Below are 22,243 nucleotides of genomic sequence, written 5' to 3' on the forward strand. Positions count from 1 at the left end.
TGCCCCTTGTTGGTGACATACTCCGCATGATAGTGGAAGAGCAACTTGTGGTCCATCTGGACCCAGAGATAGTGTTGCTTGACGTAGTGTCCAAAGTTATGGACCTTCAATATATTTTAATTAAAATCATTGTCAGTTCTATAATGACAACTTGAAACGCGAACGGTTACTTGAAAAGCGCAGAAGTAAAGCAATAACCACATTTAGACACACATGATAATTAATATGCTTTTTCCAACTATCTGTTACAGTAAAATTTAAGTTTGAGAAAATGGATAGGTACCACCTCCAGGCTGAAGAACACCCTGCACACACTGCGGGTCTAACGCCTCATTCAGCCGTTGGTGTTCTCGGCGGCTTGCCTCATGGCAAAACTGCTGCTCTTCAGACCACACTCCAGTTAACGACTGTCCAGTTTCTGTGTTCTTTGGACCAGCAGCTCTGCCTACCAGATAACTTACACGCTATGTAATATACTGATAAACCAGAACATTATGACCACCAACCTACTGTTGATATAAACCCGTACAGGCTGTAGCAGCATCACCTGGGGAGGAATGACTGCTAGTCAGACACACGCACGGTGCATACAGTGTCAGTGAGCGTGCTGTCGGTGTGTAGAACGGGGAAGGCACGATGTCTATCCGAGCTTCATCGACAGCAGACTGCCACGGCCTGCAGGCTGCGCACGAGCATTTTGGAAACCGCACGACACCTTGAGTGTTCGAAGAGTGCCGTCGTGACTATCTTTAACACGTAGCGAAACTAAGGTGAAACCACGAACACACGGCGGGGGTTGGGCGGCCACAACACATTACAGGTGTACGACGTCGAAGACTGGTAATATAGACCATGTGACGAAGTGTGCGGAACTAACATCTGACATAAAAGGTGGGCAAAAAACAAGGGTGTCTGAACACACAGTGCACCAACCACTCCTAACGATGGGCCTTCATAGTTCAAGGAATAAAGAGAACGTCAGCATCGGCGACGACTACGACTAAAACGGGCACATGACCATGGGGACTGGGCATTGGCGCATTGGCTGGGCGTGGCGTAGTCTGATAATACCGATACCTTTTTCATCATGCAAATGTGAAGGTGCAAATTCGTCGTCTTCCAGGAAAACAATTCCTTGAGACCTGTACTACGGGACGGAGACAGGCTGGGGGCGGCTCCGTTGTGCTCTGGGGAACATTCATGTGTGGAATCCATCGGTCCAGTGGAGCTCGTCCAGGTGTATCGTGCACTGATTGCAGACTACGTACACCCCTTTATGACGATCACATTTCCCGACGGCAGTGGCATTTTTCAGCACGATAATGTGCCATTGCATAAGGCCAGGGGTGTGATGGAGTTGTTCGAGGAACACATTGGCGAGTTCCAATTGACGTGCTGGCCCCCCAACTCACTAGATCTGAACCCAACCCAACACATCTGGGATGTGGCTCAACATGGAGTTATAGCTCAGCGCTCCCCCTCCCACCCTCCCCGGAATTTAGAGGATTTAGGTGACTCATGTGTGTAGATGTAATGCCAGCTCCTTCCAGTGACCTAGCAAGGGCTCATTTCTCCCATGCCATGACGTGTTGTCGATGTTATCCGTGCCAAAGACGGACAAGCCGGCTGGCTGATCTGTGTGTGTGTGTGTGTGTGTGTGTGTGTGTGTGTGTGTGTGTGTACACTAGATAGTTGAGCCAATATCTTCGCTGTCGCTTGGCTCAGTAAGAGAACAGAAAGTGGAGGCCATCACCAGAAAAGAGAAGACTGAGTGGTCGCCGTCAGAAAAGAAAATTATTTGTTGCCTTTGTGGACTCGGCATATTGGTGTAGAAATGTGAAAGTGGCGCTGCTTTCACTGTTGCGTACCAGAGTTAAATGTAGTCATTGTAGTAGTAGTAGTGGTGGTGTCAATGTGACTAGAGTCATTGTTACTGAAATAACGAAATGAAGTGGCAATCCTAATGGCAAGGGAAAACCAAGAACACAGAAAATAGTGCAAACGCGTTGTTCTCTTTTTGTGTTAGCAATATCATGTCCATTTCATTAATGAGGCTTAAGGCATCCTTAATTTCTAGAGGAATGGCTATGTTGTACTTTTTATTACCACCGACAGTTTCCGGCCGCTTACAGCCTGTTTGTGTTTCAGTACTTGGAACGCCGCTTCAGCCGGACTATCCGCGTCGTGGCGTCGGCGCTCTTCACAATCGGCCTGGTGCTCCATATGCCGCTGTACGTCTACATGCCAGCCATCGCCCTAAGCCAAGGTGTGAAAGTTAAGCGATTATGGCCACTCACTTCTTTTTTTGACCACATTCTACAATTATTTGTTTGATGTATTCCAATCTGTGTCTTCCTTTTCTGGTTTCAATTTCTACAGCTCTGTCTAATAGCACGTAATTTATTCCCTGATTTCTTAACACATGCCCTATCAGCCTGTCCTTCTTCTTGTCAGTCTTTCCTGTATTTTCCTTTGTTCGCCGATTCTGCAGAGGATATCCTCATTCCTAACCTTATCAGTCCATTTAATATTTTCAGTGTCATTCTTTAGCTCCACATTTAACACGCTTCGATTCTCCCCTTTTCCGATTTTCCCCCGTCCATGATTCACTACCGTAGCATGCCGTGCTCCAAACTTACATTCCTTTTGTAACACAGATTAAGACTAATGGTTTAAATCAGCCATCTTCTCTTGGTCTTTGGTAATTCGCTTTTTATGTCCTACTTACTGCGTCCGTCATGTATATTGCTTCCAAGGCAGCAGAATTTTTTACGTTCGTCTACCTAGTGGTCAGCAACCTCGATGTTAAGTTTATCGCTAATTTCATTTCTGGTACACTTCTGTAGTTACATATTTCTTCGCTTTACTCTCCATCCATATTCTGTACTCATTACACTGTTTATTCCATTCAACAGATCCTATGATTCTCCTTGAGTTTCACTGATTGTAGTGTCATCAGCGAATCATAATTGGCATCTTTTCACCCTGAATTTTAATCCCGTTGCTGAAACTTTCTTTTCGTTTTAGTTTGTTCATCGCTTCCTCGATGTGTGGGTTGCTCAGTAGGGACGAGCGACTACTGTCTTCTGTTACATCATTTCTAATCCATGATTTAGTTTCTGGTCTTCATTTTTATTGTTCTCTCTTGTATCTTGCACATGATGATTCTTGTTTTTCTCTGAATCTTCCACATTCTGAATTGTCAAACGCTTTCTCCAGACCGCCACGTCCTACTAACATGTCACATTTTGTACATTTCACGCCAAATTTTCTTTTTTTTTTTTTTGGCAGATATGTCTTTACGTTTTTCTTGTGTCATGAGACGAATTTTACATGTAGCTAAATTTCGTATCACTCGACACGTAACTCGGTAATTAATGGTAGTTTATTATGCTTTGCGAAAACTACATGTTAAATGGGAAAGGACTGTTGGCATCTGAGGGCAAAAAGATTGTGTGTAATCATGTCACATGCACAGGAACAACAGATGTGACATAATGTGGCAATGATTTATTTCTTAACTATTTCTAGGACTATTGAGTAAGATCTAATGACAAATAACACCCTTACGCGGAGCGGTATGATACGGCATTCAAAGTTGTTGAGGAAAGCATACATGACAATGACTTAATATTCTACAAGGTGCAAGGTTTGCGTTAAGAATTATGTCAAATGTGACCATACCACTAGTGGCAGACATCTTGGGATTCATTCAATTAACACTACATTCTTGGGCAGTGCAAAATACGTAGTGTCTACTGCAACTTGCCAAGTTAAGATCCTTCTAGAAGACAAAACCTAAAATAAAGGAACATAGTTCTGCCGTTATGTCAGACGCTTGTTGTGCTTTGTGTGACAAGTGTAAACGTTAAGTTTACCACAGTATGTATCAAATTTCTAGCCGCGACAGCGGCGTAACTTAGTTAATAACACTAGTGCTGACTATCCTTTGAAAATGATTACCACCACTAACGAAGCGTTAGATTACCAGGTGACCACAAAGCGGCTCCACACATGAAATACGAGCCTCGCAATTCGCCCAGCGTGCGCAGCAGGATTAATCTGGTGAATTTAAATGAACTAAAATGTAGCGTAATTGATTTAGCTCGTTATTTCAAAATTATGGTATAAATACATTCAAATAATCAAGTGGGAAATAAGCATTATTCAGGTAAATTGTACGACTAACATAGCTGGAAAGATTACTACGGACCATAATTTCTTTTTAGTCGAGTCATACAAATAAACAACATTTACATCCAGCCCTTGAAAAGTGTTTTTAATTCACAAAATTGTTCTTTACGTAATGCTACCAGAAAGAAAGTAATAATTATTCTAATAGTTCATGTAACCATTTTATGATCTTTGGGTGTGAATACAGCTAAACAAGCAACTGTATTTGATTTCAAGTACAATCATTAAAATATGAATCAGGCAGTGAATAACGGCAACAATGAAAGTGTGATATTCAAGGTATCTTCTTTTCTTTCTTTTAGTGTTCAACGCTGGGGTTGGTTTGCAGCAGAGCGCCATTCCTCTCTTCTGTCTGTCTTCCTCTTCATTTCCGCGTATGTGTTACATCCAACGTCATTCATGATCTGTTGTATGTTCGATATCCTTGGTCGCCCCCGCCGATTCCTTCCCTCAATAGCCCCTTCTGCTACTGTTCCAATGATGTTACTGTGTCGTAGGATGTGCCCTACAGGTTTGTCTCTTCTTGTTTGGATGTACCTCTACAGAGGTCCGGTTTCCTGTACTCTTCAAAGCACCTCTTTATTTGTTGCTTTGTCTCTCCAGCTGATCTGCATCATCCTTCTATAGCATCACATCTCCACGGCGTCTAGCCGTCTTCTCTCTTCTATTCCAATTGTACTAGTTTCACATCCGTATCAGGCCACATTCCAAACGAAACCTTTCATGATACGTTTCCTTATCTTCAGACTGATGTTGTTGCTAGTGAGTATCTATTCCAACGATAATCAGCTACCTTGCAGTTGTAAGTAAACAACAAGCGAACATCCAATGGATATTCGGTATGTAGCAAACTCTACAAAAGGAAATCAAAGTATCATTTCTCCAGTCACGACGTTCAGAATGTGAGCAGAAATTGATGTTTCAGCGTGACTTCAGTATAGTTTATCAGAGGATAACGTAAATTATACGTCAAGCGCTGGTATGAAAATGATTGCCACGAGCAGAAACCGTTCAGCTTTAGTTTTCAAGTCAAAGTTTCTGTATGTATACTGACAATGCAATCAGCTTGCATCTGAAGGGCAACGTACATGACGTAACATTTTCACAAAATGGCGCAAGTGGAGAGATTAAAATTTCAGACATTTCAGACTTGTTTTGTTCCCTACATATTTCAGTTTTTCTCCTCTTTAGATGTAGTCATCTAATTATCCCTTGAAATGTCGTACATTAATTCTACCGTACTTCCACTGCCGCGCGGTAGGTTCTGAACAATTTAAACGTAAATCCACAGCAATGTCTTTAAATTAGTTTTACAAAATAAGTCACTTAGTGCTCGGTAATTAATATGATTATGGGTTGTAATTACTCATAGGTCCACTCATCTTCATGACGTCTACATAACTAGCGCAGAAATAATTGGAAATGAATAAAAGAAATGCTTTGGAGACAATGAAGTAGAGAAAAAACCTGCTTTCCATACATTATTTTTAATCTCATATGAATATGAGTACTTCGACTGATTAAATACTGACACATAAACCCTCCTTCTCCTCTGTTTTCAGTTTCCGGAGTTAATGTCCACCTTATCACTCCACTTGTCAGCGCAGTATGCATTTTCTACACAATGCTGGTAAGTAACAACAGTATTTGTTCTTTTAAGTCTCTAATACAGAAAGATGAATGTACTTTCTATTCAACAGCTGTTGCTTTCGAGTCATAAATCCTTCACTTTCATACAGAAATTCTGTGTTGAAAGAGCTTATAGAATGGAGTCACTGAAACGTTCTTACGATACCAACTGCTCAAACTGATTATTATTGCACGCCATACCAGTTATCAAACACGATATTTTGCTTCCTGGTCCATTTACAGTTCCGAGCAGTTCATCATAGCTTAGTAAGTATTAAAGAAAGAAATATTTCATTCTGGTATGATACATAGATTTGTACTTTCTCATCAGTTCACACACTGTAGATACTATCACGAGATAAGCGCGTTACTACATGGTGCAACAACTGCATAACAGTTTTGAGACTGTTAATATGTTAAAGACTGTTGATGTCACATTGACGCCACACTGACGCCATATGTGTAGATCGTACTGTCTGGATTTCGTGGATACAGAATTTAAACTCCCAAAGAATAAAGCTCTGACTGGTTCCGTACAAGCGAATACGAATGCTTTCTTCCACACTTCTACGACTGGCTATACAGTGTAGCTGGTATAGTCATACGGAGTAACTTCGCTTGAGAGAACGACATAATCTTGGATAAGAAGCCCACTCAACATTAATACGTTCTTCGTAGAAGATAATCTCTTTCTCCCTGTTATGCTGGATTTTACGGCAAACCACTGAACACATTCCATTGCGATGTCTTACTGAAGAAGATCGTGACCTCTTGATTGTATCGTGAAGTAGCAACGAAAGATACGCCGGTGCATGACAGATGTAAATGTATCGCGATTGTACCAGAGCGGAAGTATGTGCAGAAAATAGAAGATATTAAGTGAAACTGAAGAGACTGGCAAAGCTGAGGTAGTTTGGACCGCCTCGACTTTGTCGTACGTTGTCCGTGCGTTGTCCGTACCTTAAACATAATACATTTTCTCCCGCACGTGAGTAACCTGTTGCTGGACTTCTTACTGTACCAAACCAATTTTACACTTTGCCTCGAAGTCCATATTCAACTGATTTGGATGGAAGTGCTTCATCCGTTTCCGCAGTTGAACGCATTTTTCTCGTTTGCTACTAGGACAACCTTTACTCATCAAACGACATTTAAATTCGCTCCAGGAACAGTTCACAATAATGGCGATTACATTACTTTTTAACGCAATAATGAAGCTGGCAAGAAAAACATAGGTACAAAGAAGGTAACAGAAGAAATACATCAGCTGATCGATGAAAGAAGGAAGTATAAAAATGCTCACGGAAATTCAGGAATACAAAAATACAAGTGGCGGAAGAATGAAATAAACTGAAAGTGCAGTGAAGCTACGATGAAATGGCTGCATGAAAAAAGCAAGAGTGGTAACATTAAGAGTGCAACCGGAATTCCGTTGTTAAATGCAGAGGAGAGAGCGGGAAGGTGGAAAGAGAACATTGAAGGGCTCTATGAGAGGGAAAATGTATCTGATGTGATAGATGAAGAAAGAGGAATCGATTTAGAAGAGATGGGGGATCCAGTATTAGAATCAGAATGTAAGAGAGCTTTGGAGGACTTAGATCAAATAAGGCAGAAGGGATCGATAACACTCCATCAGAATCTCTAAAATCGTTAGGGGAAGTGGTAACACAACGAATATTCACGTTGGTGTGTAGAATGTATGAGTCTAGCAATATACCGAAGACTGCGAGAGTCGACGAGTGCGAAAATTATCGCACAATCAGCTTAACAGCTCATGAATCCAAATTGCTGACAAGAATAATATGCAGAAGAATGGAAATGGAAATGGAAATTAAGGATGTGTTAGATGACGATCAGTTTGGCTTTAAGAAAGGTACCAGAGAGGCAATTATGACGTTGCGGTTGATAAGATAATGGAAGCAAGACTAAAGAAAAATTAAGAAAAGTTCATAGGACTTGTCGACCTGGAAAAGGCGTTCGACAATGTAAAATGCTGCAAGATGATCGATATTCTGAGAAAAATAGGGGTGCGCTATAAGGAGAGACGGGTAATACATAATATATACAAGAACCAAGAGTGAATAGTAAGAGTGGACGACTAAGAAAGAAATGCTCGGATTAAAAAGGGTGTAAGACAGGGATGTAGTCTTTCACTCCTACTGTTCAATATGTGCATCGAAGAAGCAATGATGGAAATAAAAGAGAGGTTCAGGAGTGGAATTAAAATTCGTGGGGAAGAGGTATCAGTGATACGATTCGCTGATGACATTGCTATACTGAGTGAATGTGAAGAAGAATTACGTGATCTGCTGAATGGAATGGACAGTCTAGTGAGTACAGAATATGGACTGAGAGTAAATGGAAGAAAGACGAAAGTAATAAATAGCAGAAATGAGAACAGCGAGAAACTTAACATCAGGTTGATGGTCACTGAAGTAGATGCTACTTAGGCAGCAGAATTATCAATGACGGACAGAAGAAGGAGAACATTAAAAGCATACTAGCGCTGGCAAAAAAGGGCATTCCTGGCCAAGAGAAGTCTACTAGTATCAAACATAAGCCTTAACCTGAGGAAGAAATTTCTGAAAATATACGTTTGGAGCACAGCATTGTATGGTAGTGAAGCATGGACTGTGGGAAATCAGGGACAGAAGAGAATCGAAGCATTTGAAATGTGGAGCTACAGACAAATGTTGAAAATTAGGTGGACTGATAAGGTAATGAAAGAGGAGGTTCTGCGCAGAGCAGAGAAGAAAGGAATACGTGGAAAACATTGCCAAGGAGAAGGGACGGAATGATAGGATGTGTGTTAAGACATCAGGTTCAAAATGGCTCTGAGCACTATGGGACTTAACAGCTGTGGTCATCAGTCCCCTAGAACTTAGAACTACTTAAACCTAGGTAACCTAAGGACATCACACACATCCATGCCCGAGGCAGGATTCGAACCTGCGACCGTAGCATAAGACATCAGGGAATGATTTCCATGGTACTAGAGGGAGCTGTGAGGGCAAAAGCTGTAGACGTAGAGATTCGAATACATCCAGCAGATATTTGAAGATATAGGTTCCAAGTGATACTCAGAGCTGAAGAGCTTGACACAGAGAGAAATTCGTGGCGGGTCAGTCCGGTCAGAAGACTGATGACTCAAAAAAAGGAAAAAAAGAAAAAAGAAAAGGCAGTATCTTTATTTACGTCGCCATGACCCTTTCGTTTTTAAGGTTTCCCTTCTGCAGTCCTAGTTTTGGAAGTAACATGGGGGCTATTTCGATTTTTGTGGCTAATTAAGGTCGTTTGTCGACCAATAGCGTTTCGATTTTATTTAAGGAAATTTCGATGGTCATTTTTTCGGCTCCTGCGTTATTTTCACTGGGTCTTCTACGCACACGTGTTCGATTTACAGACGTAGAGAAGTTTCTCGGTTTCATGGTATTGTCTATGCACATTCACTTCGAGTACCTTGTTTTGATCGCGCGCTAGTATATGGGGTGACGTTCAACAGAAAATAAATGTAAACGTGAAAATATTATACGTCAGGGCTGTGCAGTGCAGTGTGCTACAAATTGAAAATCTGTTTGTAATAATAATGTAAGAGCAGAAAACAAAACTGACCACTGAATATGGCTTAAATAAACTGAAAAGCATTTACTCCCAGTAACTCTTCATTGTAGTAATAAAACAGGGAATTACTAGCATACTGCTTAATTACCTGATGAGCTTCCTTTCTTTTTCATCCACTGTCTTTGAATCTTTTCACTGATTTTTTTCTACGTTTTTCTGTGAAACTCTTTTCCAGGAATCAGTGTGTACCATTTAAAATTTTGAATTTATTTGCTTCCTGCATGATGTTTCACAAGAAACATTCATTGAAATTTTGTTTTTCGTAGTCCAGGGGAGTGCTATGGTACTTGAAATTAGAGTAGACATAAGAGGAGAGAGATGTCTCCACTTTGGTCCTATCAGCAGGAAAATTGATTATAAGTCCCGTCTCAATTTTACTACATAAGGAAAACGAACTTGTGAGAACTCGTTAAGGATTCTAAACTCTTTAACTGAGAAACTAAGGAGGTGGACAGAGATTACAGCATGCAGTGGAAAAGGTTACCGTTAATATACTCGTACATTAGACTAAACAACTCTCACAGTACTGAGAACATCATTCACAAAAGCACGGGCTCAACCAAGAATTCATTGGAGTCAAACATAAGAACAATACAAACTTAAAAAGAAACAGTTGCCATTAATGTGTTACCAAACATGTAGTTGTCACAACATGCCGTTACTGAAAAAGCTGAATGTAGCTCCAATTCTGCAGATGTTGCTCGGGGAAATCTCTCTTTATAAGCCACACAGACCAGAGAGAGATCAAACAGACCTTTTGCACTCATGAAAAATCGGTTGATAGGATGAATGGGAGTTACTGCAATGTTTTCAGGCGACGTTGAAGGTGGCTTGCAACATACAACAGACTCTTACAACACTCCTGCCTGAAACAGCTGTTCGCGCACCGTTGAAACGGTGGTATCGTATCGCAGGCAACAATAACAGTTTCTGTTCAAAGTAATAAATAGCAAAACTGAAACAAGACTCTAGGCGTGAAGTGCCTAGACCTGAAAGCGAAAAACCGCTAGTGTCTTCCGAAAAAAAAGAAAGAAAGAAAGAGGTCTTTTGTCAATCGCTGAGAAAGGCAGTGGCAAAGATCTACCTTCTGGGTAGAGAGAAAGCAGATAATGCCTTTGTTCCACAGATTTTTTGCCATACTATTTAAATGCCAACCAATGCAAAACAGGACCTTACCTGTATCAAGGCGCCTCTTTTGAGAAAAAGGAGCCTTTCAAATTTTCAGCGGATTCTAACGGTTGTCACCATTTTGGATTGACTCGGTTTTCTCATGATCGTATCAGATTAGATATCTGGGTACTGTTCTTGCAGTATGTAAGGAATATTGTTGCGATAATCTCTTTATTCTCAGAATTTTCTTTCAGAGGGATGTCTGCATGAACAACTACATATGCACTACTGGCCATTAAAATTGCTACACCACGAAGATGACGTTCTACAGACGCGAAATTTAACCGACAGGAAGAAGATGCTGCGATACGCAAATGATTAGCTTTTCAGAGCATTCACACAAGGTTGGCGCCGGTGGCGACACCTACAACGTGTTGACATGAGGAAAGTTTCCAACCAATTTCTCATACACAAACAGCAGTTGACCGGCGTTGCCTGGTGAAACGTTGTTGTGATGCCTCGTGTAAGGAGGAGAAAAGCGTACCATCACGTTTCCGACTTTGATAAAGGTCGGTCTGTAGCCTATCACGATTGCGGTTTATCGTATCGCGACATTGCTGCTCGCGTTGGTCGAGCTCCAATGACTGCTGGCAGAATATGGAAACTGTGGGTTCAGGAGGATAACACGGAACGTCGTGTTGGATCCCAACGGCCTCGTATCACTAGCAGTCGAGATGACAGGTATCTTATCCGCATGGCTGTAACGGATCGTGCAGCCACGTCTCGATACCTGAGTCAACAGATGGGGACGTTTGCAAGACAACAGCCCTCTACACGAACAGTTCGACGACGTTTGCAGCAGCATGGACCATCTGCTCGGAGACCATGGCTGCGGTTACCCCTGACGCTGCATCACAAACAGGAGCGCCTGCGATGGTGTACTCAACTATGAACCTGGGTGCACGAATGGCAAAACGTCATTTTTTCGGATGAATCCAGGTTCTGTTTACAGCATCGTGATGGTCGCATCCGTGTTTGGCGACATCGCGATGAACGCACGTTGGAAGCGTGTATTCGTCATCGACATACTGGCGTATCACCCGGCGTGATGGTATAGGGTGCCATTGGTTACACGTCTCGGTCACCTCTTGTTCGCATTGACGGCACTTCGAACAGTCGACGTTACATTTCAGATGTGTTACGATCCGTGGCTCTACCCTTCATTCGATCCCTGCGAAACCCTACATTTCAGCAGGATAATGCACGACCGCATGTTGCAGGTCCTGTACAGGCTTTCTGGATACAGAAAATGTTCGACTGCTGCCCTGGCCAGCACATTCTCCAGATCTCTCAACAATTGAAAACGTCTGGTCAATGGTGACCGAGCAACTGGCTCGTCACAATACGCAAGTCACTACTCTTGATGAACTGTAGTATCGTGTTGAAACTGCATGGGCAGCTGTACCTGTACACGCCATCCGAGCTCTGTTTGACTCAATGTCCAGGCGTATCAAGGCCGTTATTACGACCAGAGGTGGTTGTTCTGGGGACTGATTTCTCAGGATTTATGCACCCAAATTGCGTGAAAATGTAATCACATGTCAGTTCTAGTATAATGTATTTGTTCAATGAATACCCGCTTATCATCTGTATTTCTTCATCGTGTAACAATTTTAATGGCCAGTAGTGTACTTAGAATAAAGTTAAGATTAAAAATGAAAGAAACCCGAGAGTTGATCGCAAGGGCGGGATCAATATTGCACAGGAATATAAAACACAGTTTCATCAATTGTTATGAGTTTCTTTGGTGTTTCCCCTTGGAGAGAGCTAATGCACATGTCTTGGAATGTGGCTCTGTGTCGCACATAATACGGCCCGCCGATTTTGTGTGTCAGAACAAGCAAAAAATTGAAACCCTCTGGCAGTCTTGAAATAATAAGTTCATTACGTAACTTTATTTTATTATTTTAAGGTGATAACTATAACTTTATGTCTACCCTTATATTTGTACATAAAACTATAAGGCCTGCGAGGAGAAACGATCAGTGTTCAGACATTTAACAGGAACGATCATACGAAGCAAAAAGTCTGGTAAACATTGGATTTAAAATGCGAAACAAATCTCTTCTTTTGAGAGCTGTCCACTTTCCATATTTTGAGAGGCGGTAGTATGGACCAAAATAAGGCAAAATTGTCTAGTAAACATGCGCTCCAAAACTTACACCTTAAGAACTATGCGCATTTGTTCACTAGAAGAGATGTGTTTCGCAATATCTAAGATAAACAAGTGCTCACTGATCTTGAGATACGTACTTTAGAGCCCATGTTCACTGACCATTTGTGTCTTATTTTGGTCCATACTGCCGCCTCTGAGCATATGGAAGGCAAAGATAATACAGTAAAAGAGATACTTTTAACTGTATAGAAAGTGAAGAAGTGCTCATAGCTTTTAAGATATGCATTTTAGAGCTGGAATGATCGTTCCTGTTGAAACATGTACGTTTGAAATGTGACTGAAATTACGTAACTTGAGAGTAGTCTGAAACACAACTGTTAGAATGGGAATGATATGTGAACGTGTATTTTATCTCGTCTCTTATGCGCTTTGCCCTGTACTGATCTTTTCTGACTGTGAGAATGTAAATTTAATTTTGCTGCAAGAATAAACCGTCAATAACTTTAAACCAAACCAAATCCGCATGAATTTACATAACAAAAACGGAATCAGATACAACACTATTGATTTGAAATTGACTTTGGTAATAAAACAAAACTTGATAATTTTGAAAATAATGGTCCCAGTGCTTAATGAATGCTATCCGTGAAGTAAGGAAATTTCTTATCTTTATCTGCGCAATGGTAACGCACTTCGCACTGCTCTCTGTTAGTACTTTAAATTGTATAGTTAGCAAACAGCTATTGTGCAAGGCTGTTGTTTAACAGGCATTTTAATTAAATCGAATATGAATGACACAATAACTTCTTGAGAAAAATAGTTGATCAAAAATGACATAGATCTAGGAAATGGTGTTGATTTGGTGTAAGCAACAATATGGCAGTAACTTTGAACCTTGTGTTTTGACTCTTTGAAAATTAATAATGCTCTCAATTAACACACTGAATAAACTTATTATACAGTAACAGTTAGCTCTCCAAAATCATTGGAAGTGTGCTATACATTGTCTCAATCATCACTTACGAATACGCGAATTGCATTAGTAAAAAAGTAGCTTTCTTTACCTTAATGAGTTCCAACTTCTGTTGAGATTCCTTTTACATTTAGCTAATATCATAGTATCTTGCAAATGAAACAATCCTTACTGCGCGAGCGAGTAAGTATATATTCAGCACAAATCAGATACGACACGTCCTTACACTTCAGAGTCCTCCATACATCTCTCGATGTAAAGTTACTGTAACACATTACCCATAACACCTTGAATCAGCGATTGCTGTTGAGCAGCGACGCTACTACACAATCGATACTACATTTGACCATCTCTGCTTCAATATGATATTTTCTCACAAAACGTGAATTAATTTACACTGTGTATACAGGGTGGTCCACTGATCGTGACCGGGCCAAATATCTCACGAAATAAGGGTCAAACGAAAAAAACTACAAAGAACGAAACTTGTTTAACTAGAAGAGGGAAACCAGATGTACTTTTGTGAACTTACAATTTCTGAGAACGCATGCTGTTACAGCGTGATTACCTGTAAATACCACATTAATGAAATATATGCTCAAAATGATGTCCGTCAACCTCAGTGCATTTGGCAATACATGTAACGCCATTCCTCTCAACAGCGGAACGTTCGCACATCCATTGACAATGCGCTGACGCATGTTCTCAGGCGTTGTCGGTGGATCACGCTAGCAGATATCTTTCAACTTTCCTCACAGAAAGAAATCCGGGGACGTCAGATTCGGTGAACGTGCGGGCCATGGTATAGCGTTTCGACGACCAATCCACCTGTCATGAAATATGCTATTCAATACCGATTCAACCACACGCGAGCTATGTGCCGGACATCCATCATGTTGGAAGTACATCGCCATTCTGTCATGCAATGGAACATCTTGTAGTAACATCGGTAAAACATTACGTAGGAAATCAGCATACATTGCACCATTTAGACTGTCATCGATAAAATTGGGGCCAATTATCTTTCCTCCCATAATGCCGCACCATACATTAACCCGTCCAGGTCGCTGATGTTCCACTTGTCGCAGCCATCGTGGATTTTCCGTTGCCCAATAGTGCATATTATTCCGGTTTGCGTTACCGCTGTTGGTGAATGACGCTTCGTCGCTAAATACAACGCGTACAAAAAATCTGTCATCGTCCCGTAATTTCCCTTATGCCCAGTGGCAGAACTGTACACGACGTTCAATGTCGTCGCCATGCAATTCCTGGTGCACAGAAATATGGTAGGGGTGCAATCGATGTTGATGTAGTATTCTCAACAGCGAAGTTTTTGATATTCCAGATTCTCGCGCAATTTGTCTGCTAATGATGTGCGGATTAGCCGCGACAGCAGCTAAAACACCTACTTGGGCAACATCATTTGTTGCCGATCACGTTTCACATGTGTCTGAACACTTCCTGTTTCCTTAAATAACGTAACTATCCGGCGAACGGTCCGTACACTTGGATGATTTCGTCCAGGATACCGAGCAGCAAACATAGCACACGCCCGTTGGGCATTTTGATCACAATAGCCATACATCAACACGATATCGACTTTTTCCGCAATTGGTAAACGGTCCTTTTTAACACGGGTAACGTATCACGAAGCAAATGCCGTCCGCACTCGCGGAATGTTACGTGATACCACGTACTTATACGTTTGTGACTATTAAAGCGCCATTTATCACAAAGCGAAAAAAGTTATCCAACTAAAACATTCATATTTGTTTACGTACTACACGAATATGTAATAAAAATGGGGGTTTCTATTTCAAAAAAACGCAGTTGATATCAGTTTGAGCTATGGCAGCGTCATCTAGCGGGGCAACCATAGCGTCGTCTGGTTTCCCCCTTCAAGCTAGACGAGTTTCGTTCTTTGCAGTTTTTGCGTTTGATGCTTATTTTGTGAGATATTCAAAAAATGGTTCAAATGGCTCTGAGAACTATGAGACTTAACTTCTGAGGTCATCAGTCACGTAGACTTTAAAACCAATTAAACCTAACTAACCTAAGGACATCACACACATCCATGTCCGAGGCAGGATTCGTGAGATATCTGGCGCGGTCACTATCAATGGACCACCCTGCATAGCTTTCACTGTCATATCCCTGAATACCGACCACTGCTGCGGGAACATCCTGTACATTATTAGCTCAACATCCAGGCAATTCAGACACAAATATTTTATCACTCAATTCTACTGAACACGCTCTGTCATTTGTTGCTACAGTATTACTTACCGTCCTGGACGATGTTGACCTTGAACTGGTCGTTACGGAGTTTGTATTTGTGTAGACCGCACTAGCATACAGCAATTTAGAGGTGTTCATCCCCCAGAAAGCATACATTGCTGGTTTTTGAAGTGAGAAATGCAGCTTCTTAGTGGTGTGGCAGGGCGGCCTGAAGGCGGTGGTGTGGACGGACTTCCTGCAGAGCGGGATCACGCTGGCGGCCTTCATAGCGGTGCTCGTGATGGGACTGGTGGGCGCCGGCGGCTTCTCGGAGGTGTGGCGGGCGGCCAGCGAAGGCGGACGGGCAGACATCCTCGAGTGAGTACCGTCGCTGTCACGATTATCACCGAGTAACGGGACGAAGGATCCCAAAACAACGTCCCAGTTCAGTGTTAAGAGCGGAATTGTTAAGATGCGATATGAAGGGGAATGGAAGAACATACAGGTGCAACTCAGGTCTTTTGCTTAACGTATACTATTGCAGTTCGTGGTCTTGCGGTAGCGTTCTCGCTTCCCGCGCACGGGGTGCCGGGTTCGATTCCCGACGGGGTTATGGATTTTCCTGCCTCGAGATGACTGGGTGTTGTTGTGTCGTCTTCATCATCATTCATCCCCATTACGGTCGGAAGAAGGCAATGGCAAACTACCTCCGCTAGGACCTTGCCTATCGGCGGTGCGGGTCTCCCGCATCGTCCCCTACGCTCCTCGGAGTATGGGACCTCATCATCATCAACATACTATTGGGCATAAAACCTGGCCGGCGGCCGGCAGCCACAGAGCCTAAGTAGGTGCCGATCGAGATGTGGATCAAATAATGTCGCAACTCTCATAATTCTGTAAGTCCGGTTGTCTGCACAAAGTGACAACGCTGTAACCGGCGACAGTTTCTGGAGGAAGTGTGGTCTTCTGTTCGAGCCATTCTCTTAGAACTACACCCCTGGTCTGGCGGTAAACTGCACGTCTTGTGAATGCAATATTTGGCTAGGGAGACCATTCACTGGCTAAATTTTTATAGCGCCTTTTGTGTGAATATTAAAGTAATGAGTGTAATCGTAGCAGAGCTACAACGTATTTCACTTCCAGACACACCTACAACAACAGTTCCGTGTAATAACGTTTTTGCCATAGATTACTTGGTAGACTGTCTGCCTGTGAACGCTGCATGCTTCAGACGTGTCCGGTCGTGTTAGCAGGCAACCGCTACCGGCTATGGCAGCGGCAATGCGTTCTCTCGCCCTCTATCGAAAGCGCCAGCTACCGCTCATCGCTGTGTTCAATATTAAACGCTTTAGGTGGTCATGATAGTTCACTCACTTTCGGGATTGTTTCTGAGCGATTCTGGTAAATTCTCGTTATATTCTTTTTTCATACTGACGAAGTTCAAATGGTTCGAATGACAGTGAGCACTATGGGACTTAACATCTGAGGTAATCAGTCCTCTAGAACTTAGAACTACTTAAACCTAGCTAACCTAAGGACATCACACACATCCATGCCCGAGGCAGGATTCGAACCTGCGACCGTTGCAGTCGCGCGGTTCCAGGCTGTAGCGCCTATAACCGCTCGGCTACCCCGGCCACCCTGACAAAATAATCTGAACAGTTGTCGCGTTTATAAGAAAATTTAATATTTCGACCTTAATAAGATCATTGCACTTTTAAATTTCTGCTGGTTTTGTTTACCATGTTCTGTAATGCCTACAGTAATGATAACCAGGGCAATGACGGAGAGCTAATGGAAGCATGTCTGCTCCATGCCGCCATGCTTGTCTCGTGACCGAAGGCAATGGTAAAAGCTGATTTTGATCTTAGTGGACTACCGATATGTATCGTTTCAATTTTTCCTTTTATTCTGCAAATAGCCACAATGCACCAACTGCACGATCAGCTGTTTTTACTGATGTCTATTTTTCATCGTTAACCTTCTTCTGTAATGCAACAAACTTAATAGATCATTAATTTGTTATCGTTACAATTATCATTGCTATTCGTTCACTTGCAAGAACTTTGTAGCCACTATTTACTACCAATGCACATGTCGGTTGAATCAGGAAGAATGGAATGATGGATGTTACGCCACACGGAATACGCACATTTACCTCAGCGTTTTCAGGGCAATAAGAAGCCCAATAAGAAAACAAAAGACGAAAACTGGAGGCCGGAGACTCAGTCAGAACTCTGCAATAATTTCTGTTGATTTAATACGGTGGTAACTGATACATTCGCGTCATAGCTTATAACTCAACAATAGAATACGTGGTGCAGACTCTGCCACAGCTACAGAAAGCTTGGAATTTGAAGCCACGGCCATGGTTTACCACTAACTCAGCTGCTGCTTAAGCCAACGGCCTTGCCGCAGTGGTAATTTCGGATCCCGAGAGATCACCGAAATTATGCGCCGTCGGGTTGCGCTGGCACTTGGATGGGTGACCATCTGGTCTGCCGAGCGCTGTGGGCAAGCGGGGTGCACTCAGCCCTTGTGAGGCAAACTGAGGAGCTACTTGATTGAGAAGTAGCGGCTCCGGTCTCGGAAACTGACATACGTCTGGAGCAGCAGTGTGCTGACCACATGCCCCTCCATATCTGCATCCGGTGACGCCTGTGGGCTGAGGACGACACGGCGGCCGGTCGGTATCTTTGGGCCTTCATGGCCTGTTCGGGAGGAGTATTATTTAACATCTGCTGCTTACAGCGTTACAAATTTAAATGGAATACTATCTTCGATAATTTTGTCTGTTGCTGTTCGAATGAGTTATGCCGATGGACAAATTAGGTTTCCTTCTTTCTTTTTTTATATAGCTACCCAAACAAACACGGAAATTCCGGGTAATCAAATGCGTGTTCCACTTGTGACATATTTCGACTACTATTCATAAGCATTATGGCAGCCTCGGTCACATAGCTCTTGTAAGCAGGAGTAGTAGTCCATTTTACTAATACCAAGCCACAACACAAATGATTAGTTACTGGAAAGATTCGAAAGAAACTATCAGTGAAATGGGTTTAGATTCTTTTCATCAAATAGAGACGAAACACCGGGAGAAAATTACAAAAGAAATGCGCTGTATGTATTGATCCCAAAGTGTAAAAAGTATGAAAGTGTAGAACTGGATATTGCCTACATCTGCATTTTAGTTGCTGTGTTAATGTACATAATTTTCAGTTTCCTCTCTTCTGAATCCTCAAAAAATTCCTGCGTGCCATCGAATAATTTGTTGACTGCGTTTCTTCTTCCTCCCATCCCCATCAACATACTTCCACATTCTCGTGGATTTCTAAAATGGCTCTGAGCACTATGGGACTCAACATCTGAGGTCATCAATCCCCTAGAATTTAGAACTACTTAAACCTAACTAACCTAAGGACATCACACACATCCATGCCCGAGGCAGGATTCGAACCTGCGACAGTAGCGGTCACGCGATTCCAGACTGAAGCCCCTAGAACCGCACGGCCACACCGGCCGGCAAGTGGAATTCTGTTTATATGTGTCACAAGACTGCAGATAGACACAGTCGATTTCGAAGTGCGAAGTTTTTGATATCTTCCAGTTTTGTGGTATGTGGAGCAAGGATGATTTGCAATTAGTTTTTATCCCATGGAAATAAGCTTTCTTTGCCAACTGCTGCCGTAAGAAATTTATTCGCTTGCACTTGATGAAATTACAACCGTAATAGAAAATTAGATACGCCACATGCCGTATGCTGCATTGGCTGAAAATAATATCACTAACTTTGCCATCATTGCCGGCCGGAGTGGCCGAGCGGTTCTAGGCGCTACAGTCTGGAGCCGCGCAACCGTTACGGTCGCAGGTTCGAATCCTGCCTCGGGCATGGATGTGTGTGATGTCCTTAGGCTAGTTAGGTTTAAGTACTTCTAAGTTCTGGGTGATTGATGACCTCAGAAGTTAAGTCCCATAGTGCACAGAACCATTTGAACCATTTTTCCATCATTGCACTGAATTTAAGTAGCCCCTGCGTTGACAGCCCTCTCCCACGCTGGAAAGCTTAAAAAAATGAGGAATTCTACAATGAATCTGATTGAATGCCTTAAAGAAAGACAGCTTGAAAAGCGACGTTAGAAGGTGTCGGAAGATATCGTTGCATCAAAACCAAACACGCACGCGCCTCGCCACTGATCGTCCGCACAGGATGATCACGACAAGCATTTCACTAACAAGCGTTTCACCTCACAGCTATGCCTAGTAAAGCTAAGAATCTGCAACATCGTTGCAAATTTTTAGTAGCCGTATGATAGTGCATTTACTTCCGCTTGTGATCCTTAAATGTTCCACTACATTCACTTGGAATTCCCTTTCCACTTCGATGACTTATGTTACATGATGCTCTGGTAAAATCAGACCCTGAGACAGAAAATTTAGTTCTTGGACTCCAGTAATACCGTACTTCATATGAGCAATAATTAATCTAATCTTAAACGTTGCGTTATGACGCTCAGCAACCCATATTGCGATGAGAGAGACCTAATCGCAGCAGCATTTCTTTAGCTCAGTGGTACTGCACATTACTGCGATTCAAGGGCGGTGGGAGACGTCAGTTTAATCGCGGTACAGCCAAGTGCAGCTAAAGTTCTTACTTTCTTTTTTATATAATTTAGTAGGAAATTACTAGAAGAAATTCTTTATCAGACATTAAGGAAAACTTCTGCTCATTAAGACCTCTCACATGCTCGCCGTGTTAATGGTCACAGGTGTGTCTTTTACGAGCACCAGGGTGGATCACTATACGAGCGTCTCTGAAGAGCTTCGACTCTCCCGTCAGCGATAGGAATTTGATATTTGTTCGTCACGTAGGACCCATATGTCAAGGAATAATTATGACGCGAACGTACTGATTAATATCGTTGCCCTGTTCTAAATCTCTAGCAGCAATTAGGTAACCCTGTAGACGTTTACTGAGACCTGTGTTAGCAACTTCCTTCGACTATGGGTAGCTTAAAAATGGGCAATTCTGTTGTTTTAAATCCGATTGAATATCTTAAATATCACTTTGGATCAGCATCAAGTACTCAATGATTCCATACATGGATCTCAAAATGTGCGGAGTGCGTGCTTTCCTATAGATCCCGCACTGGAAGAGTTTCACAAACTTCATCATACTCATTTACCATAAAGGACAGTACAACTCATCACCCACGTATTTTAGAAGCTTCCTGTCACTTGGAGATTCCGTGCGATCACAGTCAGTTAGAGCATAGAAAACTGCTTTTAGCATGATACCGGTTCTATTTCGATGATCAACGATGAGACTTCGCTCTAAATAATTACTTTGCTGCTCCATGGTTTTTAAAAAATCTAGCGCTTGAAGATGCGTCTCTGCTTTTGTTAATAAAAGTATTTTGACAGTTAATGCGGAATATTTTATGCGTCATTACACTACAGTTACTCACTGCTGCTTGAAGAAAACAAGCGAATTCTTTAGGAAAAAAGCACATGAAGAATCGCTTTTAAGAGGAAAACAAACGAGATGTAAAGCATTAATAATAATATTAAACACTTAGTGAGGTATTGCGATTTGAACACAATTTACGTAATTCATTTTTATCCATTTTCATACAGTACATATTAATGTATACAATACTCATCATCTTAAAACGGATAGTTTCTCTCCATTGCTGTCGAGTGTGAAATGCAAATCTTACACTTTTTGGTGGAGCATCACTCAACAACATTTTATTCTGTCCAGAGCGATGAGTGGTAGCTGCCACTATCGACACAGGGCAACAGAGTGCAGCATCGCCGCCACAGCCTCTACCTGTTCCCAGTTAACATGTTCCCAGAGAGCTATGGTGCATACAGCGTTTGCAGACAGTCTGCCAAGAAAATCTGTCGCAAAAATGTACATGTACAGAAACACACACACACTCACTCATATAAACACGCCTGTCTCCTTGCATTGTGTTTAGTCGACTAGCAGCTCTTTACAGGCCCACAACGAGTATACTGTGGTGAGGTGCGGGTATGGGGTGGGATGCGGAGAAGTGGGAGGCTAGGAGGGGATTCGCAGGGGAAGCGTCTAGTGGCTCATGGAGAGAGTGGGGAGCTGTCTCTGGGCTAGCTAGGGCTGCAGGTAGAGGGGGCAGGTGGCAGACAGCTGGCGCACACACACACACACACACACACACCGGCTATTTGGTGGCAAGGGGAGGGCTTACCTTCGGTTAGGGCTTGGAAGGATAAGCGAGTGAAGGATGTGCTGTAAGAATAGCTGCCATCTGCATGGCTCAGAAGAGCTGATGGTGGTG

General features: G+C 42.4%; 1 protein-coding gene across 1 annotated transcript in view; it reads left to right on the plus strand.

Moving 5' to 3' along the window:
• Positions 1 to 22,243, plus strand: part of LOC124796095 (sodium-coupled monocarboxylate transporter 1-like) — a 128,686-nt gene that overhangs the window by 48,781 nt on the left and 57,662 nt on the right. Inside the window, exons 4-6 of the mRNA XM_047260181.1 lie at positions 2,149 to 2,266; positions 5,757 to 5,824; positions 16,144 to 16,298. Of these exons, the coding sequence (XP_047116137.1) occupies positions 2,149 to 2,266; positions 5,757 to 5,824; positions 16,144 to 16,298 (341 nt within the window). The remainder of the gene's footprint in view (positions 1 to 2,148; positions 2,267 to 5,756; positions 5,825 to 16,143; positions 16,299 to 22,243) is intronic.

The sequence above is a fragment of the Schistocerca piceifrons genome, chromosome 4 (assembly GCF_021461385.2).
Source record: "Schistocerca piceifrons isolate TAMUIC-IGC-003096 chromosome 4, iqSchPice1.1, whole genome shotgun sequence".
In the NCBI taxonomy this organism is placed as follows: Eukaryota; Metazoa; Arthropoda; class Insecta; order Orthoptera; family Acrididae; genus Schistocerca; species Schistocerca piceifrons.